Here is a 23,280-nt window from a genome sequence, read left to right as displayed (position 1 = left end):
CACAACTTAGCTCCCACTTGTGAGAACATGTGGTATTTGCTTTTCCATTTCTGAGTTACTTTGCTTAGAATAATGGCCTCCAGTTCCATCCAATTTGCTGCAAAAGAAATTATTTCATTCTTTTTTATGGCTGAACAGTATTCTATGGCGTGTGGGGGGTGTGTATACACGCATATATATATATATACACACACACATACACATACACATCTCAAATTTTCTTTATCCACTTATCTATTGATGGGCATTTAGGTTGAGTCCATGTATCTGCAGTTGTGAACTGTGCTGTGATAAACCTAAGTGTGCTGGTGTCTTTTTGATATAATGACTTCTTTTCCTTTGGGTAGATACCCGTGGCTGGATTGCTGGATTGAATGGTAGATACACTTTTAGTTCATTGAGAAATCTCCACAGTATTTTCATTAGGGGTCGTATTAATTTACATTCAAACCAGCAGTGTATAAGCGTTCCCTTTTTACCACATCTGTGCCAACATCTATTGTTTTTTGACTTTTTAATAATGGCCATAATGGCCATTCTGACTGTAGTAAGATGATATCTCATTCTTTTAATTTTTATTTCCCTGATGATTAGTGATGTTCAGCATTTTTTCATATGTTTCTTGGCCAGTTGCATATCTTCTTTTGAAAAATATCTACTCATGTCATTTGCCTACTTTTTATTGAGATTATTTGGTTTTTTTTCTTGCTAATTTGAGTTTCTTGTAGATTCTGGATATTAGTCCTTTGTCAGATTCATAGTTTGCAAATATTTTCTCCCATTCTGTAGGTTCTCTGTTTACTTTGATGGTTATTTCCTTCTTGTTTTTTGTTTTTTGAGACAGAGTCTCTCTTCGTCACCCAAGCTGGAGTGCAGTGGTGTGACCTCGGCTCACTGCAACCTCTGCCTCCCTGGTTCAAGTGATTCTCCTGCCTCAGCCTCCCGAGTAGCTGGGATTACAGGCATGCACCACCACGCCCAGCTAATTTTTTTTTTAGTACAGATAGGATTTCACCATGTTGGCCAGGCTGGTCTCTAACTCCTGACCTCAAGTGATCCTCCCACCTTGGCCTCCCAAAGTGCTGGGATTACAGGTGCGAGCCACCATGCCCGGCCTGATTAGCTTTTCAGTTTAATTAGATCCCATTTATTTTTGTTTCTGCAGCATTTGTTTTTGGTGTCTTTGTCCTAAATTCTTTGCCTAGGTCAATGTCCAGAGGAGTTTTTCATAGGTTTTCTTCTAGAATTTTTATGGTTTCAAGTCTTAGATTTAAGTCTTTAATTCATCTTGAGTTATTTTGTATATCGTGAGATATGGGGATCCAGTTTCATTTTTCTACATGTGGCTAGCCAGTTTCCCAGCATCATTTATTGAATAGAGTGTCCTTTACCCAGTTTATGTTTTTGTATACTTTGTTGAAGATCAGTTGGTTGTAAGTATTTGGCTTTATGTCTGCGTTCTCAATTCTGTTCCACTGCTCTGTGTGTCTACTTTTATACCAGTACCATGCTGTTTTGGTTACTATAGCCTTTTAGTATAATTTGAAGTTGAGTGATGTGATGCCTCTAGATTTGTTATTTTTGTTTAGGATTGCTTTGGCTATTCAGGCTCTTTTTTGGTTCCATATGAATTTCAAGATTGGTTTTTCTAATTCCGTGAAAAATGATATTGGTATTTTGATAGGAATTGCATTGAATCTGTAAGTTACTTTGGGCAATATGGTCATTTTTGTGATACTGATTCTTCCAATCTATGAGCACGTTTCCACTTGTTTGCGTCATCTATGATTTCTTTCAGGAGTATTTTGTAGTTCTCCTTTTAGACATCTTTCAACTCCTTGGTTAAGTATATCCCTAGGTATTTTATTTTTTGGTAGCTATTGTGAAAGGGACTGAGTTCTTGATTTGATTCTTGGCTTGGTCACTGTTGGTGTATAGCAGTGCTACTGATATGTGTACCTTGATTTTGTAACCTGAGACTTTACTGAATTCATTTATCAAATCTAGGAGTCTTGGAGGAGTCTAGAGTTTTTAGGTATAAGATCCTATCAGTGGCAAACAGACATAGTTTGCCTTCCTCTTTTCCAATTGGGGTAGTCTTTATTTCTTTATCTTGCCTGATTACTGTAGGACTTCCTCTTCATGAATAATTTTAAAATTAATTTCAAACCTAAGTTTTATTTCACAATCTGTTTTCTTCCTATTTGAGTTCCTTGATGAAAAACTAAACAATGCAAAATAAATATGCACATCACGTGATGCAAATGTATGGCTGTGCGTCACTACTGATAACGAGGCTTTACAAATTTATCTCAGCTGAAGACACTGTCCCTGAAACTACGAGCGCATCTGTGTCTCCGTACAGAGAAGTGTTTCCGTATCTCCAAACCACTGTGAAATAAATTAAAATCAAGGCCGGGCACGGCGGCTCATGCCTATAATCTCAGCACTTTGGGAGGCCAAGGCAGACGGATCACCTGAGGTCAGGAGTTCAAGACCAGCTTGGGCAACACAGTGAAACCCTGTCTCTACTAAAAATATAAAAATTAGCCAGGCGTGGTGGTGCACACCTGTAATCCCAGCTACTCAGGAAGCTGAGGCAGCAGAATCGCTTGAACCCAGGAGGCGGAGGTTGCAGTGAGCCAAGATCTCGCCACTACACTCCAGCCTGGGCAACAGAGCGAGACTCCATTACAGTTTAATTCCCAAATTCAGGGAAAGTCATTATGTAGAAGACAAGGAATGCCATCTTCAGTAAAACAAGGACAGTCCTAAGGCCATCTCCGCAGAGAATGTCACTTTGGCAGACAATTGTATGACAAGCCTGGGCTGAGCCTCAGCAAGACCATAGGGGGTACCTCACTTCCAGGGCCCTCTGAGTATTTCTGCAAAACCTCACCTTTCTCTCCTACCATCATATTTAAATTCTGGATATCTTAAAACAGCTTGTCAGCATGCCATGGAGGATTGTAGCAGTGGTCTGACAGACTGTTCTTTGCCCTCCGTTTTCTACATGGCTTGGTAGAAACACAGCCAGTGTCTGTCTTGGGTCACTTCGTATCGTTTAGTTCAGAATATTTCAATCTAGGACTGCAAAGGCAGGCTTAAAATGGCGCAGAGTTAATTCGGGTTGTGTGTAAGAAATACACCATGCCTAGGATTTTACATTAACACTAATGCGATGCTAGTCAGGAGAGTTAAACTGTTGCAGCATTCATTAAATGTTGTCATAAAAAGAAGAGAAAAACAGCCAAGTTGACAGCCAAGTTCTACAAAGAGTCTAATGAAGTATAGCAGCCACATCTTCACTTGAACTATTTTTCTACCTATTCTACTACAACTTAGGTTTTCCACTAGAAATTAAGGTTTTAGGTTTTACACTTACATCTATGATCCAGTTTGAGATAATTTGTGGATATAGTGGGAGGTGTGGACTGAAGTTCATTTTCCTGCATGTGAATATCCATTTGTTCCAGGACAATTTGTGGAAAACACTATCTTGTCTCTGCTGACTTGGCTTTGCACCTTGGTCAAAAATCAGTAGTTCACTTATGTGTGGGTCTGTATCTACACTCCCTACTTTATTCTATTTATCTGTCTGTCTGTCTTGATGCCAAAACCACTGTGCTGGTTACTGAGACTTTATAATACATCTTGGTGTCAGGATTTACTAGCCCTTTCAGTTTGTTTTTCTTTTTTTGTCATTCTGGATACTTTGAATTTCTGTATCAATTTTAGAATCAGCTTGTCGGTTTCTACCCAAAGAAAAAACCTGCTATGGTTTTGATGGGGATTGCTTGAATTTATAGATCAATTTGGAAATAATTGATAGCTTAACAATATTGAGTTTTCCAGCCCATAAACAAGGTGTACCTCTTAATTTATTTAGATCTTCTTTAATTACTCTGCAGTTTTGTAGTTTTCAGTATATAGACCTTGCATCTGTTTGGTCATATGCAATACCAAATACAGCATATGTTTTGTGCTACTGTAAATGAAATTTTAATTTTAATTTTCAGTTATTGCTAAATATGGAAAACCATTAATTTTTGTATATGGACTCTGTATCCTGCAACCTTGTCAAATTTATTTATTATTTGTAGGAGCTCTTTTGTGGATTGCATTAAATCTTCTACATGGACGACTGTGTCTTCTGCAAATAAAGACTTTTAATTCTTCCTTACCAATATTGATGCTTTGTATTTCTTTTCTCGCATTATCGCATGAGCTACAGCCTCCAATAAAATGTTGAATAAAAATAGTGAGAACAGACATCCTTGTCTTGTTTCTAATCTTAGAGGGAAATCATTCACTTATTCTCAGTGAAGTGTGATGCTAGCTACAGAGTCTCAGATATTCTTTATTGGGTTGATGAATTTCTCTTTTATCCCTAGTTTCTTGAGAGATTTTATCAGTAATAGATACCGGATTTTGCCAAATGTTTTTTCTGCATTTATTGAGATGATCACATGGTTTTCTCATTTAGTTTGTTAGCACAGTAAATTACATTGATTAATATTTCAAATATCGTAAGAATCTTCCATTCCTGGATAAATTCTACTTGGCTAAGATGTATTACCTATGTATATACTGTTAAATTGGATTTACTAATTTTTAAAATATTAAATCTATGTTCACAAGAAATATTTATCGTTGCCTTTTCTCATACTGGTTTTGTCTAGTTTACATATCAGGGCCTCATAGAATTAATTGGGAAATGTTCTGTCCTCTTCAATTTACTGTAAAGCTTTGTATAGAATTGGTATTATGACATTATTTTTTCCTTAACTATTTGGGAGAATTCAACAAAGAAGCTATCTTAGGCTGAGTTGTTTGTTTATGTTTGTTTTGTTCTTTGTGGGAAGGTTTTTAACTGCATATTTGATTATTTCTATAGCTATAGGGCAACTCAGGTTACCTACTTCTTCTTGAGTGAAGTTTTAAAGAGTGTGTCTTTCCAAAAAAAAAAAAGTTTTATTTTATCTAAGCTGTCAGATCATTTACATAGAGTTGTCCATGATCTTCGCTAAGAATAGTGTAACATCTGTGTGCTCTGCTGTAATATAACAACTCTTATTCTTGATATTAGTAACTTGAATCTTCTGTCTCATTTTCCTCATCAGCTTGGCGAGATGTTTGTCAATATTACTGATCTTGTCAAAGAACCAGCTTTTGCTTTCATTGATGTTCCCTATTTTTCTAGTCTGTATATATTTTTTTCTTCTGCTTACTTTCTTTTTCTGATTCCATAGGATAAAGCTGAGGTTATGGATTTGAGACACATCTTTTCAAATACAGGTGTTTAGTGTTATACATTTCCTTCTAAATACTGCTTTAGAGTAGGGACCAGCACACATGGAGCTGGAATACAGCCATATCCATTCATTTATGTGTTGTCTATGGCTACTTTCATGCTATATAGTGGTGCGGCTGAGTAATTGCAATGGAGACCATACAGCCCACATGCCTATAAAACTAACTATATATAGCCTTTTAAGAAGTCTACTGACTTCTGCTATAGAAGAATCCCACAAATTTTGATATGTTCTGTTTTCACTATAATTCAACACAAAACTGCTCGGGACTGAATCATGTTTCCCCGAAAGTACTGTGGCCGAAGCCCTACCTCGCCCCCTCAGTGGGGTGGTATTAGGAGATGGAGTCTTTTGGAGGTGATAAGGCTTAGATGAGGTCATGAGGGTAGAGCCCTCATGCTGGGATTAATGCCTGTATAAGAAGAGACACCAGAGAGCTTCATCTCTGCCTCTTCTCCCCGCCTCCCTGCCACATGAGGACACAGTGAGAGAGCGGCCATCTGCAAGCCTGGAAGAGAGCCCTCACCAGGGAATGAAATCCACTGGATCTTGAACTTTCTAGCCTCCAGACTGTGAGAAATAAATTGCTGTTATTTAAGCTGCCCAGTCTATAGTATTTGGTTATGGCATTCCAAGCAGATGAGTACAAAAATACTTTCTAATTTCAATCTCACTTTCCTCTTTGACCCTTGGATTACTGAAATGTGTGTTAGTTTCCAGATATTTGAGAATTTTCCAAACATCCTTGTTATTAATTTCTAATTTAATTCAACTGTGGTCAGAGAAAATATTACTTGAATCTTTTTAAATTTATTGAGATTTGTCTTATTGCCTAGAATATTTCGGTTAATGTTTTATGTGCACCTGGAAAAAAATATACATTCTTCTGATATCGAGTGGAGTTTTCTATAAATGTCAACTAGATCATGTTAGTTAACAATGATGAAGTTTTCTATATCCTTGTAGATTTTCTCTCTACTTGTTCTTTCAATTACTGTGAGAATTGTACTGAACTCTCCAACTATAATTAAGGATTTATCTATTCCTCCTTGCAGTACTATCACATTTCACATATTTTGAAGGTCTGTCATTGGTTGTATAAATGGAATTTTTATGTTCACTATATGAATTTACCCCTTTATTATGATGAAACATTCTTTAATCCTAGAAATATTCTTCGCTCTGCAGTATACTTTGTCAGATATTAATATAGCCACTTTGTTCTGATGAGTCTTTTGCCATTCCTTTACTTTTAACTTATTTGTGTCGATCGACAGATAGATAGATAGACAGACAGACAGACATTTTTTTCTGAGATGGAGTTTCACTCATCACCCAGGCTGGAGTACAATGGGGTGATCTTGTCTCACTGCAACCTGCATCTCCCGGGTTCAAGCGATTCTCCTGCCTCAGCCTCCCGAGTAGCTGGGATTCCAGGTGCCCGCCACCATGCCCAGCTAATATTTTGTATTTTTAGTAGAGACGGGGTTTCACCATGTTAGCCAGGCTGGTCTTGAACTCTTGATCTCAGGTGATCCACCAGCCTCGGCCTCCCAAAGTGCTGGGATTACAGGCGTGAGCCATCGCGCCTGGCCTTGTGTCTTTATACTTTAAATGTGTGTCTTGTAAGTAGCATAATGCAGATGTTCCCTGACTTAATTTGGTTCAATTTACAATTTTTCAATTTCACAATGATGCAAAACCATCTCAACTTGGATGTAATGTACAATATTCAATAAGTTACATGAGCTATCCAGCACTTTATTATAAAGCAGACTTTGTATGAGATTTTGCCCAATGGTATGCTAATGTAAGGGTTCTGAGCACATTTAAGGTGGGCTTAGGCAAAGCCATGATGTTCAGGGGCTCAGGTATATTAAACATATTTTGGCTTATGATATTTTTAACTTACAATAAGTTTATCTGGATGTAATCCCAAAGTCAGTTGAGGAGCATCTATAGTTGGATGGGGCTTGTTTGATCTGACAATCCCTGCTGTTTAATTGGGATATTTAAACTATTTATATGTTATGTAATTATTAAATATAGTTAGGTTTAACTCTTGCAATTTGTTTTATATTTGTTCCATCATTTCTTTGCTTCCTTTTGCCTTTTTTCTACATTTCATTCCATTAAATAAATACTATTTATGATTCCACTTATATTCTTTGTTGGCATTAGCTGTTACTCTTTGTTTTTCCTTTTAGTGGTTGCTTTAGAGTTTATCATATACGTTTTTAACTTTCACGGACTACCTTCAAATTATATTATACTAGTTTATATATACTATAAAATATCTTACATTCATATACTTTTTTTTTTTTTTTAAAGACAGAGTCTCACTCTTTCGCCCAGGCTGGAGTACGGTGGCGCAATCTCGGCTCACTGCAACCTCCGCCTCCTGGGTTCAAGCAATTCTCCTGCCTCAGCCTCCCAAGTAGGTGAGACTACAGGCGCGTGCCACCACGACCAGCTTTTTTTTTTTTTTTTTTTTTTTTTCTAGTAGAGACGGGGTTTCACCGTATTAGCCAGGATGGTCTCGATCTCCAGACCTCATGATCCACCTGCCTCAGCCTCCCAAAGTGCTGCGATTACAGGCGTGAGCCACCGCACCTGACACATTAATATACTTTAATTTCTCCCCTTCCAGGCTTTATTTTATTGTTGTCATCAATTCTACTTACATGTTACATTATTATTTTGTTTAAACAATTACTTCAAAGTGGTTTAATTTTTTAAATTACGTGAATTTACCCATGTAGTTACCCTTTTTAGTATTCTTCATGACTTTGTGAAGATCCATGTTTCCATGTGGTATCACTTTCCTTCTGCCTTACAGACTTCCTTTAGTATCTTACATGTGGGTCTGCTGCTGATGAATTCCTTTTAGCTTTTCTATGAGAAAAAGTCTGTTTTGTACATAAGAAAAAGATTTTCACTGGGTGTAGTATTCTGAGATCACAGGTGTTTTCCTTCCGTATTTAAAGGTATTGCTCCGTTGCCTTCACACGTGCATTATCTCTAAAGAGAAATATATTGTCATCTTTGTTTCCTTGCCTGTAACATGTCTTTTTCTTTAGAAACTTAAGATTTTCTCTTCATCATTGTTTTCAAATAATTTTATTATGATGTGCCTTACTGTAGGATTCTTCATGTTTCCTGTGCTCTGGCTTCATTGAACTTCTGGATTCTGTTGGTTTATACCATTCATAAAATTTGGAATTTAGGACCATTTTTCAGGTGTCTTTTTCCATTCCCCTCTCTCCTCCAGAGATGAGAATTGCATATGTTAGGCCACTTGAAGTTTTCCCATAGCTCACTAATGCTTTTCAGCCCTTGTTATTATCTTTTTACTCCGTTTCATTTTGAATCTATGTCTTCAAGTTCATTCATCTTTCCTTATGTAATACCTAATGTGCCACTAATCCCAACAAGTGTATTTCTATCTCAGACATTGTAATGTTCACGTCTAGATGTTTAATGTGGGGCTTTTTTAGTATCTTTAATGTTGCTACTTGATGAATATCTGTAACACCGTTGTAGTAACAGTTTTAATGTCCTAGTCTGCTGATTCTAACACCCTTGTCTGTTCTACGTTAGTTTCAAATGGTTTATACCATGCCTGTCATGGGTTATATTTTCTTGCTTCTTTACATGCCTGATAATCACTGATTGGTTGCCAGACATTGCAAGTTTTACCCTGTGTGTTGCCGAATATTTTTGTATCACTCTAAATATTTTTTTTTTTTTTTTTGAGACGGAGTCTTGCTCTGTCACCCAGGCTGGAGTGCAGTGGCCGGATCTCAGCTCACTGCAAGCTCCGCCTCCCGGGTTCACGCCATTCTCCTGCCTCAGCCTCCCGAGTAGCTGGGACTACAGGCGCCTGCCACCTCGCCCGGCTAGTTTTTGTATTTTTTAGTAGAGACGGGGTTTCACCGTGTTAGCCGGGATCGTCTCTCGATCTCCTGACCTCGTGATCCGCCCGTCTCGGCCTCCCAAAGTGCTGGGATTACAGGCTTGAGCCACCGCGCCCGGCCTAAATATTCTTGAGGTTTGTTCTGGGATGCAGTTGAAATATTTAGAAACAGTTTGGTCCTCTGGGGTCTTAGTTTCAAGATTTCTTAGGTGGAAGCAGAGCAGTGTTGACTTCGTAGTTAATTACCCCTCACGACTGAGGCAAGACCCTGGTGAGTGCTCTACCCAGTGCTCCATAAGTTAAGAGGTTCTACTGGGAGGCGGAGCTTGCAGCGAGTGGAGATCGCGCCACTGCACTCCAGCCTGGCGACAGAGGGAGACTCTGTCTCAAAAAAAATAAAAATAAAAAAAATAAAAATACAAAAATTAAGAGGTTTCAGACTGCCTGGCAGAATAGACATCATCACTATTCCCGTCGTGTGCGTCAAGCACTCGCCCCTCTCATCTTTCTGGGTTGTTCTCCCCGGGTCTCATGTCGTCTCCTCGCACGAATGCACTGATCTGAACACTCTGCTGAATACTCCAAAGGGACTCGCTGAGGATCTCTGCGGTTCAGCTGTGTCCCCTCTGGACTCTCGCTGCCCTGGTCTCCCCAGACTTTCAGCTTCATCCTCTCAACTCAGGGTGTCTCATGGGCTCTGCGGGGGTCGTCCCTCGCTGCACCGCGCTCTGGAGGCTCTCCGGAGGTGGGGAGCTGGAGCAGTCACAGAGCTCACCGCATCTGTCTCCCGTCTCACGGGGATCACTGTCGCTTTGTGCCTGGTGTCCAGGGACTTCGTGACCATTGTTCCCTGTGTTTTGTCTGGTTTTGGTTTATTTTTGTTTGTTCTGTTTGACTTTCCCAAGCAAGAGAGTAAATCCCGGCCCTGTTACTCCATGTTGGCCAGAAGCAGAAGCTGCACTGTCTTTTGTATTCATCTGTATCCACAAACCAACGCTCTAGGATGCTATTTGCACCAAAATATTAAAAGGGTTTACCTCTGGTTTGTGGAATTATGAATTTTTATTGTGTGTGCACGTCTGTGAGACTTTTGTTTTCTACAAAAAATGTATTACTTTTTTATGGAATGAAACTAATAACACAATTGTTTTCTAAAAACAGTTCTATTCCATCAGCATGAGCTCCACCCTGGATAGCAGGTGCCCCTAGGATAAACCGCAGGCTCTGTTACCACCTGATACACTCCAGGGTGGCATGATCGTGGCTGCACCCCTCAGCTCACAGGGCAAAGCTGGTGAAGTGTTGCCAAGCAGTTTCCCGGGGCAGCAAGGGAGTGTGGAGCCGCACCCAGAACCTCCAGAGCGCGCTGCTTCCACAAGGCAGCCACTGACACGCTGGAGCCACTGACACGCTGGAGCCACTGACACGCTGGAGCCACTGACACGCTGCAGCCACTGACACGCTGGAGCCACTGACACGCTGGAGCCACTGACACGCTGCAGCCACTGACACGCTGGAGCCACTGACACGCTGCAGACACTGACACGCTGCAGACACTGACACGCTGCAGACACTGACACGCTGGAGCCACTGACACGCTGGAGCCACTGACACGCTGCAGCCACTGACACGCTGGAGCCACTGACACGCTGGAGCCACTGACACGCTGCAGCCACTGACACGCTGGAGCCACTGACACGCTGCAGCCACTGACACGCTGGAGCCACTGACACGCTGGAGCCACTGACACGCTGCAGCCACTGACACGCTGGAGCCACTGACACGCTGCAGCCACTGACACGCTGCAGCCACTGACACGCTGGAGCCGCAGGTTCTCAAAGGTTTAAATATTTTTATGGAACACAGTGTTCAAATACAAACACACTGACACCCTTCGGGCGCGCGCACACACACACACACACACACACGTCATCTACAAGAAATAACACAATGTAGAAGCATTTTCACTGATACCTCAGAGAAGGGAGACTGAGAAAATTCCAATGGTCAAAGAGTAGAGAATAAAAATTAATGATATAGTTCAATTTTCACCTTGAAGATATGTAAAATACCTTGCACTTTCTAACACTTTGTCTTTATTAGAGTATATAAAGAAATTATACCCTAATATTTATAGGGGGCTTTCAAAGAATTTATTTCTAAAGACATTCATTTCTGACCCTTAAAAAATAAATTTTAAGTCCTTTATCAGTAAATTAATCCACCACAGTTAAGAAGGGAATCCCGTATCTCCAGTGAGAGGGGACAGGTCATTTTGTTTTTAATGTAAGTTGGAAGAAACCTCAGTTCCTATTAATAAAATTAATATAACATACCATGACTAACTATATCATGCTATCCAGTCATTTCTTTAAAAACTGACCAGAATGAGTATGAAGTCAATTCAAGCCAGTTAACTCTAGGATTGAAGGACCAGTCACCGAACATCCCACTCTTGAGATGCCCAGTAGCACTTACTATGAAGAGGTGGCGTGATGATCTTCATTTCTAACAAAGGTGTCCACGTGGGGTAGAGCGCTAAGTAAGTGGAAGTATGCGTTTGTTGGAAGCAACCCTAGCATGCTGGTACGTACCATCTTCCTCAGCTCCTGGTTGGAAACAATAATGACATTTGGAGGGTCCCCGATGGCAGTGGCAGCTCCTCCAATGTTTGTGAAGATCACTTCTGCGATCAGGACTTGTCTGGGATCGAGGTTGAGCACCTCACACAACCTGTCACAAATGGAGGAAATGAAAGTAGTCCCACTGTGCACATTGTGAAAGGCTCACGTGCAACCCAGAGATTTTTAAGTTTAAGGCACTTGTTCGTACAAGGGAGGTGCGCGCGCACACACACACACACACACCTGTGGGGAGGGCAGCGCTGGGGGGAATGAACAATGCAACAACCCCTGCAGGCCACAGCTCACTCCAAGAGCTACATTCCTTCCCAAGTGAGCCTCCAGTCACCAAACCCTCAGTGTGATCAGGTGCCCTTTCCCCAGCGCTCCCAGCTGGTGCTGTGGGGGTTGGTGTGGAGGGAGAGCGGATGGTCACACAGGGCCTGCTGACTCAGCCCCTTTCCCACCTCCCGCTTCCTGGACACCAAGGCCCTAGGTTCTCTCCTCGTCCCCTCCCTTTGTTTCATTCATCTATGCATTTTCTATTTATTTACTTTTTATTGCTATAATACATACTAGATATACACATACACACGTACATTTTCAGGGTACGTATGATAATGTAGTAATTCACATAATCAAACCAGGTAACGGGATACCCATCCCCTTAACTATCAATCTGTTCTTTACCCTGGGAGCATTCCAGTTATTCTCTTCTAGCTGTGTTGGAGTACAATCGATTCGCGTCAACTGTATTCACCCCACAGACCTGTCAGGCCACACTCTACAGCTGTGGAGCTCCACCGTGGCCTCACGAGATTTGTGCTAGAATCTGGGAGTCCTATGGCTTGGCCGGCGCAGACCAGTGCCTGGGAGTGGGCCCGGGCAGTGGCGCTCTATAGCTCCCCAGGGACCCAGCATGTACACAGCTGGGAAACATTGCCATAAAGAAAGTGCAGAAGGCACATCACAGCGTCCCCCACACCTGCTCATCCGCACAGCCCACTCCCACACAGGACCCGGCCTCGGGTCTCACTCAGAGGCCACCCACCACCTCCCGGCCATCAGCTCAGAGTGAGGCCGGCCACACAGCCTCCCCTCTGCTGGCATGAGGAGCACAGGCCCATGGAACCATGTGGGAGCTGAGGAAGGAGCGTGCCTGGGGACTGAAGCAGGAGTGGCTCCACAGATGAGACTCTGCCCCAAGGCAGCAGCGGCACAGTGCTAAGGAAGCTCCCAGGATCTGCTTCTAGCAAGAAAATATGTGTGTGTAGCAGTCAACAGTGCCAGACCAGGCAGGGCGGTGCACCCATCTCAATGGGACTAGCTGTTAACTAGAAGGACCAAAGCCACTTAGTCCAGACAAAGGGGAAGAATGTGGCCAGCACTTACAAAGCCATAAAGAATATGGTCAGATAAATAGGGAATCTTAGAACACCAGCACCGGAATCTTGAAAGATGCAAATTTTTGACTAATAAATGGAATTACTGCTCTAACAACATGACAAAAGCAGTTCCGAGTAGTGAGGATATGAACAAATTGTGGCAAGGCTGAGATACCTCTCAGCTGCCCGGGCTATACGGGGATGCTGGGAACAAAGTGCCCAGTGCACCCCAGCCCTGGAACCCTGCTCTCACCAGGCTGCCATGGGGGAGCGCGAGGATATGCGGAGGTCTTCAAGCCAGGGCAGCAGCAGAGTCATGCTGGTTAGAGGGGGCAGATGGGCCTGACTCTTGTCCCCCGACACGTCCAGAAGGCACAGTTTGGTGCCATCACTAGTGCATGTGACAGTGTACAGCAGCCTTCAAACACGTTCACGCCTCCCTCACTGACTCTCCACCTGGGCACTGAGAGGGGCGGTACCACACCCTGCGAGGAGGCTGAGAGCCCAGGGTCCCTCCCATGCCACACAGGGCGTGACAGTGTAGCCCGGCTTGCAGGAGCCTGGGTACAAACCTGAGTCTCCACACGGAGGCAGCAGATGGCCTGGGGATGCTGCATCTACCTCCCCAGCAGCGCTGGCCACTCCGTGCTCCTCCCCACCCCACTCCTCCTCTAAGAGCCACCACTGTTCAAACACAAAAGGCATCCCCCAGATTAACCTGGAGCCCTGGAAGCAGTACCACAGGGCCTTGGAACCTGCTGTGTGTCCCATGCCTTGTGTCCAGGCAGGCCCTGTGTCTCACAGAGCCCTCAGAATGCCAGCTCAGGTTAATCTCTTTGCCGTTATGACCCAGATCAGTACACCTGAAGTGACTTGTTCAAGACACCCTATTACAAGCAGGACCGGAGGGTGACTCCCTGAGGGGCCCCTCTTGCCTTCTCGCCCCGTGTCCTCAGGGCCAGCCCCAAGGCTGACATGCTGGGGAGTCATATTTAAAATAGAGAGCATACATATGGAAACACACAGGTCCGTGCCTTCAGAAGGGGCCCACACGAGGACTGGGACCACAGCTCATGCTTCAGAAGATTCTGGGTAAACAGGCCTATGGCCCCCAATAAATAATGGATAATTAAAGTGGATGGAATTAAAAGAAACAGAATTGAATTGAGTGGAATTGAATGGGGTGGGGTGGGGTGGCGTGGCGTGGCGTGGCGTGGCGTGGAGTGGAACTGAACAGAACTGAACTGAACTTCTCTTTCCCAGAGTTGCCCTATAAAGCTTTGCCAGACTGAACTTTGGTTCTGCTGAGCCCCATTGGTCCTGCGACCCTCCAAGCCTCTGATGAGGAACCTTGCGGTGGCTGTTCCACCTCCCCCCAGCTACATGACCCTGTGAGCCCTCGGCATGTGTGTGACCTGCCAACCCAGCCCAGGTGGCAGATGGTGATGGAGAAGAACAGGGACAAGGACTCCTGGTACCTGGGCACCTGGTGGTCTGGGGTGAGCTGTTTTTTTTTTTTTTTTTTTGTTTTTTTTTTTGTGAGACGGAGTCTCGCTCTGTTGCCCAGGTTGGAGTGCAGTGGCACAATCTTGGCTCACTGCAACCTATGCCTCCCGGGTTCAAGGGATTATCCTGCCTCAGCCTCCCGAGTAGCTGGGATTACAGGCGCGTGCCGCCACTCAGCTAATTTTTGTATTCTTAGTAGAGACGGGGTTTCACCAGGGCTGAGCCATTCTTGTCCACGTGTCTCCCCATGAGACTACAATCTCCAGGAAAGCACAGCCTCTATCTTCCACCTCCCGCAGACATTTCTGCCACCAGCTTCTGAGGCCCCACTGCTTGTAGCATATACTGCAGTCACACAAAGCAGACACGAGCTGGACTGGAATGCACTGAGCTGTGGGCTCAACCGCCCACCTTTTCATGCACCTGAGAATGGAGCCTGGAGCCAGGCCATGCAGCCAGAGCCCATGCCTGCCAGAGCCTGGCCACAACCCCCACGGCAGAGGCGCTTTGCATACCTTATGGTCACAGGCGTGAAGAGGAGCATGGTGGTGACGTTGTCCAAGAAGGCAGAGAGCACGGCCGCGATGAGACACAGCATGATGATCATGGCCCACACCCGTCCCCGGGAGAGCCGGTATGCCTGGCCGCACACACAGAGTACAAGCCAGTCAGCAGGCTCATAGAACAGAGGCAGCCTTTCATTAGTGACTTTAGGAACAGGGAGCCAAACTAACATTGCCCCATGGGTTAAGATGTAGACCCACGGAGTCCCGGGGGGGCCGAGAGGAGAGAGTGCTGGCCACCAAAGTTCCTAGACATTCTACACCCTCCCTAGCCAGCACTGTCACCCCTCTGATCCTCCTCCTTCACACAGCCCCTGTCATGGTTAATTTGTCACAGGGTGATGACCCTCAGTCCCCGTAATGCCATCGGTATTCTGGTTAGACAACCTGGGCTTTGACATTTGGGATCCACGTGAGCCTAGTGTCTGCTGATCTCTAGGGAACTAAGGGATACTTTTAATAGTAAGGAGTAATAGACCAAATATCTACCTGGCATGTACAAGATGGGGCACAAAGATGACAAAATCACAGCATGGTTCTATCATTCAAAGTTTGCAAAGGGCTTTGTTAATTTTTTTTTTTTTTTTTTTTTTTGAGACAGAGTCTCACTCTGCCACCCAGGCTGGAGTTCAGTGGTGTGATCTTGGCTCACTGCAGCCTCCACGCCTGGGGTTCAAGCAATTCTCTCGCCTCAGCTTCCCGAGTAGCTGGGACCACAGGTGCATGCCACCACGCAGCTAATTTGTTTATTTTTAGTAGAGACGAGGTTTCACCATGTTCACCAGGATGGTCTCAATCTCTTGACCTCGTGATCCACCCACCTTGGCCTCCCAAAGTGCTAGGATTACAGGCGTGAGCCACTGCGCCCGGCCTGTTGAGTAACTTTTAAAAAGACCTTGGCCGGGCGCGGTGGCTCAAGCCTGTAATCCCAGCACTTTGGGAGGCCGAGACGGGCGGATCACGAGATCAGGAGATGGAGACCATCCTGGCTAACACGGTGAAACCCTGTCTCTACTAAAAAAAATACAAAAAACTAGGTGGGCGCCTGTAGTCTCAGCTACTCGGGAGGCTGAGGCAGTGTAGACCCGGGAGGCGGAGCTTGCAGTGAGCTAAGATCCGGCCACTGCACTCCAGCCCGGGCGACAGAGCGAATCTCCGTCTCAAAAAAAAAAAAAAAGACCTTTTCAGTTTCAAAAACTATACATATTCAAGCACAGCATTAGACTGCATTAGCAGGGCATGGTACACGATGAGCTCTCCTCTTGCCAACCCTGAATGACAGGTCAGGTACAAATCCTGGAGGCTAGAGCTGGCTGATGAAGCTCCCCAGGGTTCCAGTTAAAAACATAAATGTGTATATATTCAATATTTAGGAAGTAATCATGGAAATTATTTCACCAAAAAGCAAAGTAATCAGAAGCTAATGGCTTGAAATATTGGGATACTCTAATATGCAAAACAATGTTTGATGTGTAGCTCTCACCAGACAATTTAAATAATACACAAACATTCAACCTGATACCCTTTTCCTTGACCTCCTTCTTCATTTATTTACTGAGCAGCTGAAAGTGCCACTCAGAGCCATACAACTTAACACAGTCAGCATACCCTGCCCTGCAGAAGTAACCTTTAAAAGGAGGATGGAATTTTTTAATGTTTGTTTCCTAAATATATAATGTCAGAAAAATACAGATATAAATTAATCAGTATGGAATTATTAAATGCAACATCATACCTACCTTTACAGCACAGTAATCGAAAAATCCCGTTTCTGAAAATATGGCTACTAAGATCATCTATGGGGAAAAGAGAAGAAGAAGACAAGGATAACCTTTTAGCAGGACACCATATTAAAACGACATCAGCATGATCCGTTACACATTTGAGCTGTGGCCTCTGAAAGCCACCACATTGCCAGGCTCCCCACTCTGAGATGCAGAAACACCGTCGCTTCCTGGAATAGTACACTCACTTCCTGGCACACTCACTTCCTGGTACACTCACTTCCTGGTACACTCACTTCCTGGCACACTTACTTCCTGGTACACTCAGAAACACCGTCGCTTCCTGGAATAGTACACTCACTCGCTCCTCGAATGGAGCCTCTTGCTAGCGGTTTTGTGCCTACATGTGTGTCTGGGGATTTGTCCTCAAGGCACATTACCATCCCATCCGATCCTCAAAAAAAAAAATCAGGTGTTATTTTCACCCTCTGTCTTATAGACTAGGAAATGGGATCAGAGTGCAAGGAGGCTTGCTCTCAGCCACAAAGGTAGAAGCGGGGCGGGGGCCAGCACGTGGCCTTCTGCACCTACGTGTCCACACAAGCAACACTTAAACATTCTGCGATGCTAAAAGTGTTCGATTTTGTTTTCTAAAATAATTTAACTGATTTTTGTCACCAATTTGGGAGCAGTTGTATTGAAACGATTGCTCCCTGGATTCCAGGTGAACCCAGAATGCCTGTTGCCTGTTTCTTTCCAGTGAGGATGATGAGTTGGTGAAAACAGCTATCCTGGATCCTAATAAAAAGTCATGTCCCAGATAGTCCGAATTTTATCAACCAGACATTGCAACTACTGAATGTTCTGGAAGTTCCTCTGCTTCACCTCTTAGATGGCAGTCACCATGTGTTGAACTTGGAATGAGAAGATGCAAGTTCATATCCTGATTCCGCCACTTAAAAATAGTCCGAACTTGAGGCTGGGCGCGGTGGCTCACGGGTGCAACCCCAGCACTTTGGGAGGCCGAGGCGGGCAGATCACAAGGTCAGGAGATCAAGACCATCCTGGCTAACACAGTGGTGAAACCTTGTCTCTACTAAAAAAAAAAAATACAAAAAGCTAGGCATGGTGGCGGGCACCTGCAGTCCCAGCTACTCGGGAGGCTGAGGCGGGAGAATGGCATGAACCCACGAGGCGGAGCTTGTAGTGAGCCGAGATCACGCCACTGCACTCCAGCCTGGGCGACAGAGCGAGACTCTGTCTCAAAAAAAAAAAAAAGAAAAAAAAAAGTCCGAACTTGAACAAAAATATGAATTAACCTTTCTGTCCCTCAGTTTTTTCACCTTACCTCTGAATGTTCTATACTTCATCAGGTTGTGAAAATGCAATATAATTATTCAAATTACAATACTTGGTAAACAGGAGTCCCAGTAGACACTACTGTCTCTTAAATAAACTACAGAAAACAAAAATGTCCGCAGTCAATTTAGACCCAGTGTAAATATCCATCGTGTCCAGAGTGACCATCAATGTTCATCCTCACCCAAAAGGCCACTGAGAGCTGACGTTGGAACATGGGGCTTCGCACACCAATGGACATGCACGAGCAGACAGGCGTGTGCAGACCCGTGTGGCGTTTACACATTTGCTGACAGAACCACCATGGGAGACTGGAACTCAGGGATGGGGGTAAATGGCCCTGTGGGTGGTCAGCTGCCAGGAAATGGGGGAGAAAAGGCAGGGACCTGGTTGTAATGACCCTGCACCGTGCAGTTCCAGCATTGCAGAACCTGCAAGTGCTCGCGGAACTGAATTCCGACGAGAAAAAAACACCAACGCCATTTTTATAGGCTGAACTGTGTCCCTCAAAATTCATATGTTCACGTCCTAGCCCCCAGTACCTGGGAACATGACATATTTGGAGTGACAGTGTTGAAGGAGGTAATTAAGTTAAAATGAGGTGGTTAGGGTGAGCCCTGATTCAGTGTGGCTGGTGTCCTTACAGGAGGAGGGTCTCAGGACTCAGAAACACACGGGGAAGACAAAGTGAAAACGCAGGGAGAAGGTGCCATCTACAAGCCCAGGAAGAGAGGCTTAGGAGAAACCAACCCTGCCCACACCATGATCTCGGACTTCCAGCCTCCAGAGCTGTGAGGAAATACATTTATATTATTTAAGCCAAATGGTCTGTGGTACTTTGTTACATAGTCCTAGCAAACTAATATAGCATTCCTTTTTTAAAACAGGCATATCTCAGGGATATCTGGCACATTTCCTCTCTTCTATCCAGATGCCCAAACTCTGTATACGTCTCAGGCCCGATACAAATATGAGTTACTCTGTGAAGCCGGGGCTAGAACACTCGCCTGCCTCCCTGAGCACTGCCCACAGAGGATGGTGGCACGGTCTCCAGTCAGGTCACATGGAAGCCTAACGTAGCTGGGCCTTCTGTTATGTTGGCCAGCCTTGGGAGGGATGAAACGTTAGCAAGGAAAATGAGGATCTATAGTGCCCAGCTGTACACAGAGCAAGTCTTCTAGCCCAGAGAGGAAGAGCCCTCCTGCAGACCACTGGACTGTTTGGGGTCTGCTCAGGAACACGTGGGCTGCCCCTACTGCCAGGCCCTGGCCAGGCTCCACTGGTTCTCGTTAAGCTGGGTCATGACTCGTGTCCCACACTAGCCCGCTGGGGCATTTCGAGTTCCTGCAGGTGGCGCTGGTGGCATTCCTCGCAGCACAGAGTGGCCACTGGGTAATATGATCAATTAGCAAACACCCGAACTACCGCTTAGGAGTGACACCTTCCTTTACTCACATCATGAAAGGTACTCTCTCTTCCACTGAAACTCCTACATGGTTTATTTATTTGGGATAGTCCATTTTTTTATTTTAAGGGCAGTAACTCAAAAGAATTGCTAGCTTTTCTAAATAGCAATATGATTTCATCGTCAGACATGCCTTGGGCTGGAATTCTCCTGCTAACGAACCATAGCCCCATTCCGTTCCTCCTCAGGAGAGATTCCGGAGACCCGCTGTTGCGGGAAGTCAGGGACCCCGAACGGAGGGACCGGCTGAAGCCGCGGCACAAGAACATAAATTGTGACGATTTCATGGACATTTATTAGTTCCCCAAATTAATACTTTTATAATTTCTTACGCCTGTCTTTACTGTAATCTCTGAATATAAATTGTGAAGATTTCATGGACACTTATCACTTCCCCAATCAATACCCCTGTGTTTTCCTACACCTGTCTTTATTTAATCTCTTAATCCCATCATCTTCTTTGTAAGCTGAGGAGGATGAGTGTCGCCTCAGGACCCTGTGATTGTATCAACTGCACAAATTGTTTGTAGAGCATGTGTGTTTGAACAATATGAAATCTGGGCATCTTAAAAAAAGAATAGGATAACAGCGATGTTCAGGGAACAAGAGAGGTAACTTTGAACTGGCCGCCGGTGAGCCAGATGGAACAGAGCTATATCCCCCCTCTTTACAAATAGGAGAAATATCGCTGAATTCTTTTTCTCAGCAAGGAACATCCCTGAGAAAGAGAATGCGCCCTGAAGGTAGGCTTATAGACAGCCCCTTTTAAGGCGTCCCGTTGAAGCCGACAGGATGAAATAAGCCCCGGTCTCCTATAGTGCTCCCAGGCTTCTTAGGACGGGATTCCCACCTAATAAATTTTGGTTAGACAGGTTGTCTGTTCTTAAACACTGTTTCCTGATAAGATGTTATCAATGACAATGCGCCCGAAACTTCATTAGCAATTTTAATTTCTCCTCCACCGGTGGTCCTGTGATCTCGCCCTGCCTCCATTTGCTTTGTGATATTTTATTACCTTGTGAAGCCTGTGATCTCTGTGACCCACACCCTATTCGTGCCCTCCCTCCCCTTTTGAAAATCGCTAATAAAAACTTGCTGGTTTTACGGCTCGGGGAACATCACGGATCCTGCCGACATGTGATGTCTCCCCCGGACACCCAGCTTTAAATTTCTCTCTCGTGCTCTTTCCCTTTATTTCTCAACCCAGCCGAGACACTTAGGAAATAGAAAAAAACCCATGTTAAACATCGGGAGCGGGTTCTCCCGATAACCGGCACTGACACTTCTCAGTCAAGCCCTAGGCACTGTGTCTTTAACATAATGAAGGATCCTCAGCAGTGGAGGCCAGGCGTGGAGCCCAGTCCCACCGGGAGGGCTGTGATTACCATGCCAAACAGCAGGGCCAGCGTCTCAAAATCAATCCACTCCACCACATGGGTCAGGCTGGGTCTCTGCAATCAAAACACAAATTTGCCAATTAATCCGTGCGCCGCCATCCCGGTGATGAGCCTAACGACGCGCTGCCCCCTGCTGCAGACCCACTCAGTGGGTGGACCAGGGTTGGAAATCTCACCATCCACTTGCCTTTGAAGTTGGATTATATCGTTGCTGAAAAAACAGTGTTGACCCAGGACATCTATAATGTCAAACCTATGCATTTAGTGATACATTTTTTCTAGCCCCTGCCTCTGGCAGCTCCCACATGCAGGACTGGCCCTGGTTGCATTCCCAGTGGCGTCTGTATGTGCTCTCTGCAGCGCCGTGCCTGAGGCCAGATGACGGGAACTGGCATGGCCACCTGTCCCACTCTAAGCTGGGTTCCAGCACTGCCTCTCAGACAACTCTGGGCCTCAATCCCCAGTGGCCACTGGTCTCTGCTGTTTCCCTACATTTGTTCCCCATGTCGCTGCCAGAGAGGCCCTGCTCAGATCCAAACAGGACACTCTCATCCCCAAACACACCTCTCCAGGGGCCTCCTGATCTCTGCAGGACAGGCCCTGACCCCAATGACTCCCACCTTTCTGCACCAGCTAGGATGGTCCCCTCTAGTTCTAAGACCCAGATCCAGCCCCACCACAGCCCAGCTCCTCAGCCCTAGGCAGACATGCCCATGAGCAGCCTTTCCTCAGGCCGGTGAGGAATCACACCACTGGGATGTGAGTGTGTGACACAACCTATGAAAAATACTCTTCATGCTGTAGCTCGTTAGTTCATACCTCTAGCCTGGTTCCTGAGCAAAAACATGGACGTGGCATGTAAGATAGTGAAAAAAAACAGCGAAAGCCTGAATCCCGGAACGTCTTTGAGCTGACGTTCCACTGAGTGGTGAGCCAGGGACTGGGACTGTGACAACTTACGTCGCCAATCACAGCCAGCGCTGCCAGCGCCGCCAGGGAACCCAGCATGGCCGCCAGCGTTCTGTGCACGATCTGGAAAGAAGCACAGGAAATTACTGCGTTCCAGCCGCGAGGGAGTTAGCACACACGAAGGCCTGCGTGGACGTGAGGGGCCTGTATCTGCCACTGTGTACACATCTATTCAAATGACGAGTCACGGGTCTGGATGCGTCAGGCCTGGACACTCACAGACACACACAGCTACCACCAACCTGCCTTCTTAGGGAAGCTGCTTGCATTTGCTAAATCATTAGATGACCCTAATAAAGCAGGGGAAGGCTGGATAGAGCATGTTCTCTAAGAAAGGCCATAGCAAACTGTCATTAATTATTTGCCACATGATCCCTTGGCAACTAGCCCATTCGTTCGGCAACATAAATCAATTCCTCCCAGTTACTAGGCTGCTATTAAACCAAAGGTACACATTCCAACACTTCATCAAATTGAGACTTCTGTGTTATCACAAAACATCTTTTTATTTGATTATAATTCAAATCGAAGTGGAATTTCTAAGACAAAATATGGGAAAAGGCCGAGATGTGGAGAACTGGAGCCCCCATACATTGCTAGTGGGAATGTAAAATGGGCTAGTCACCGTGGAAAGCAGTTTGGCAGTTTCTTATGAAGTTAAACATAAATTTACCATATGACCCAGCAATTCTACTAGGAATCCAGTCAACAGAAATGAAAACACATGTCCACACAAAGCACTGATGCTCATAACAACATTATACAAAGGAGGCGAAAACTGGAAACATTCCAAATGTCCATCTGTGGTGAAGGGATAGGGAAAATGCAGCACAGCTCGTACATGGATGAATGCTTAGAAGTGATGCTGGGGAAAGAAGCCAGACGCAAAAGATGGGGTCGGTCCATCTATATGAACATTCCAGAAAAAGTAAATTTAGAGAAACAGAAAGATCAGGGCTACCCAAGGCTGGGGAAAGCAACAAAGGTTGACTAGAAACAGGTCCCAGGGATCCTTATGGGGTGATGAAATGTTCTAGAACTTGTCATGGTTGCAGAATTC

At 44.8% G+C, this 23,280-nt stretch overlaps 1 protein-coding gene across 2 annotated transcripts in view; it reads right to left on the bottom strand.

Moving 5' to 3' along the window:
- Positions 1-23,280, bottom strand: part of OCA2 (OCA2 melanosomal transmembrane protein) — a 333,377-nt gene that overhangs the window by 217,083 nt on the left and 93,014 nt on the right. For both annotated transcript variants that reach the window (XM_050796132.1, XM_050796134.1), the window contains exons 9-13: positions 22,212-22,283; positions 21,240-21,305; positions 17,046-17,102; positions 15,259-15,383; positions 11,826-11,964 (exon numbers count right to left, since the gene is read on the bottom strand). In XM_050796132.1, coding sequence (XP_050652089.1) covers positions 11,826-11,964; positions 15,259-15,383; positions 17,046-17,102; positions 21,240-21,305; positions 22,212-22,283 — 459 coding nt within the window. The remainder of the gene's footprint in view (positions 1-11,825; positions 11,965-15,258; positions 15,384-17,045; positions 17,103-21,239; positions 21,306-22,211; positions 22,284-23,280) is intronic.

This window comes from Macaca thibetana, chromosome 7, assembly GCF_024542745.1.
Source record: "Macaca thibetana thibetana isolate TM-01 chromosome 7, ASM2454274v1, whole genome shotgun sequence".
In the NCBI taxonomy this organism is placed as follows: Eukaryota; Metazoa; Chordata; class Mammalia; order Primates; family Cercopithecidae; genus Macaca; species Macaca thibetana.
The sequence above is the reverse complement of the archived record's forward strand: the minus strand, read 5'-3'. Positions and strand labels throughout refer to the sequence as shown.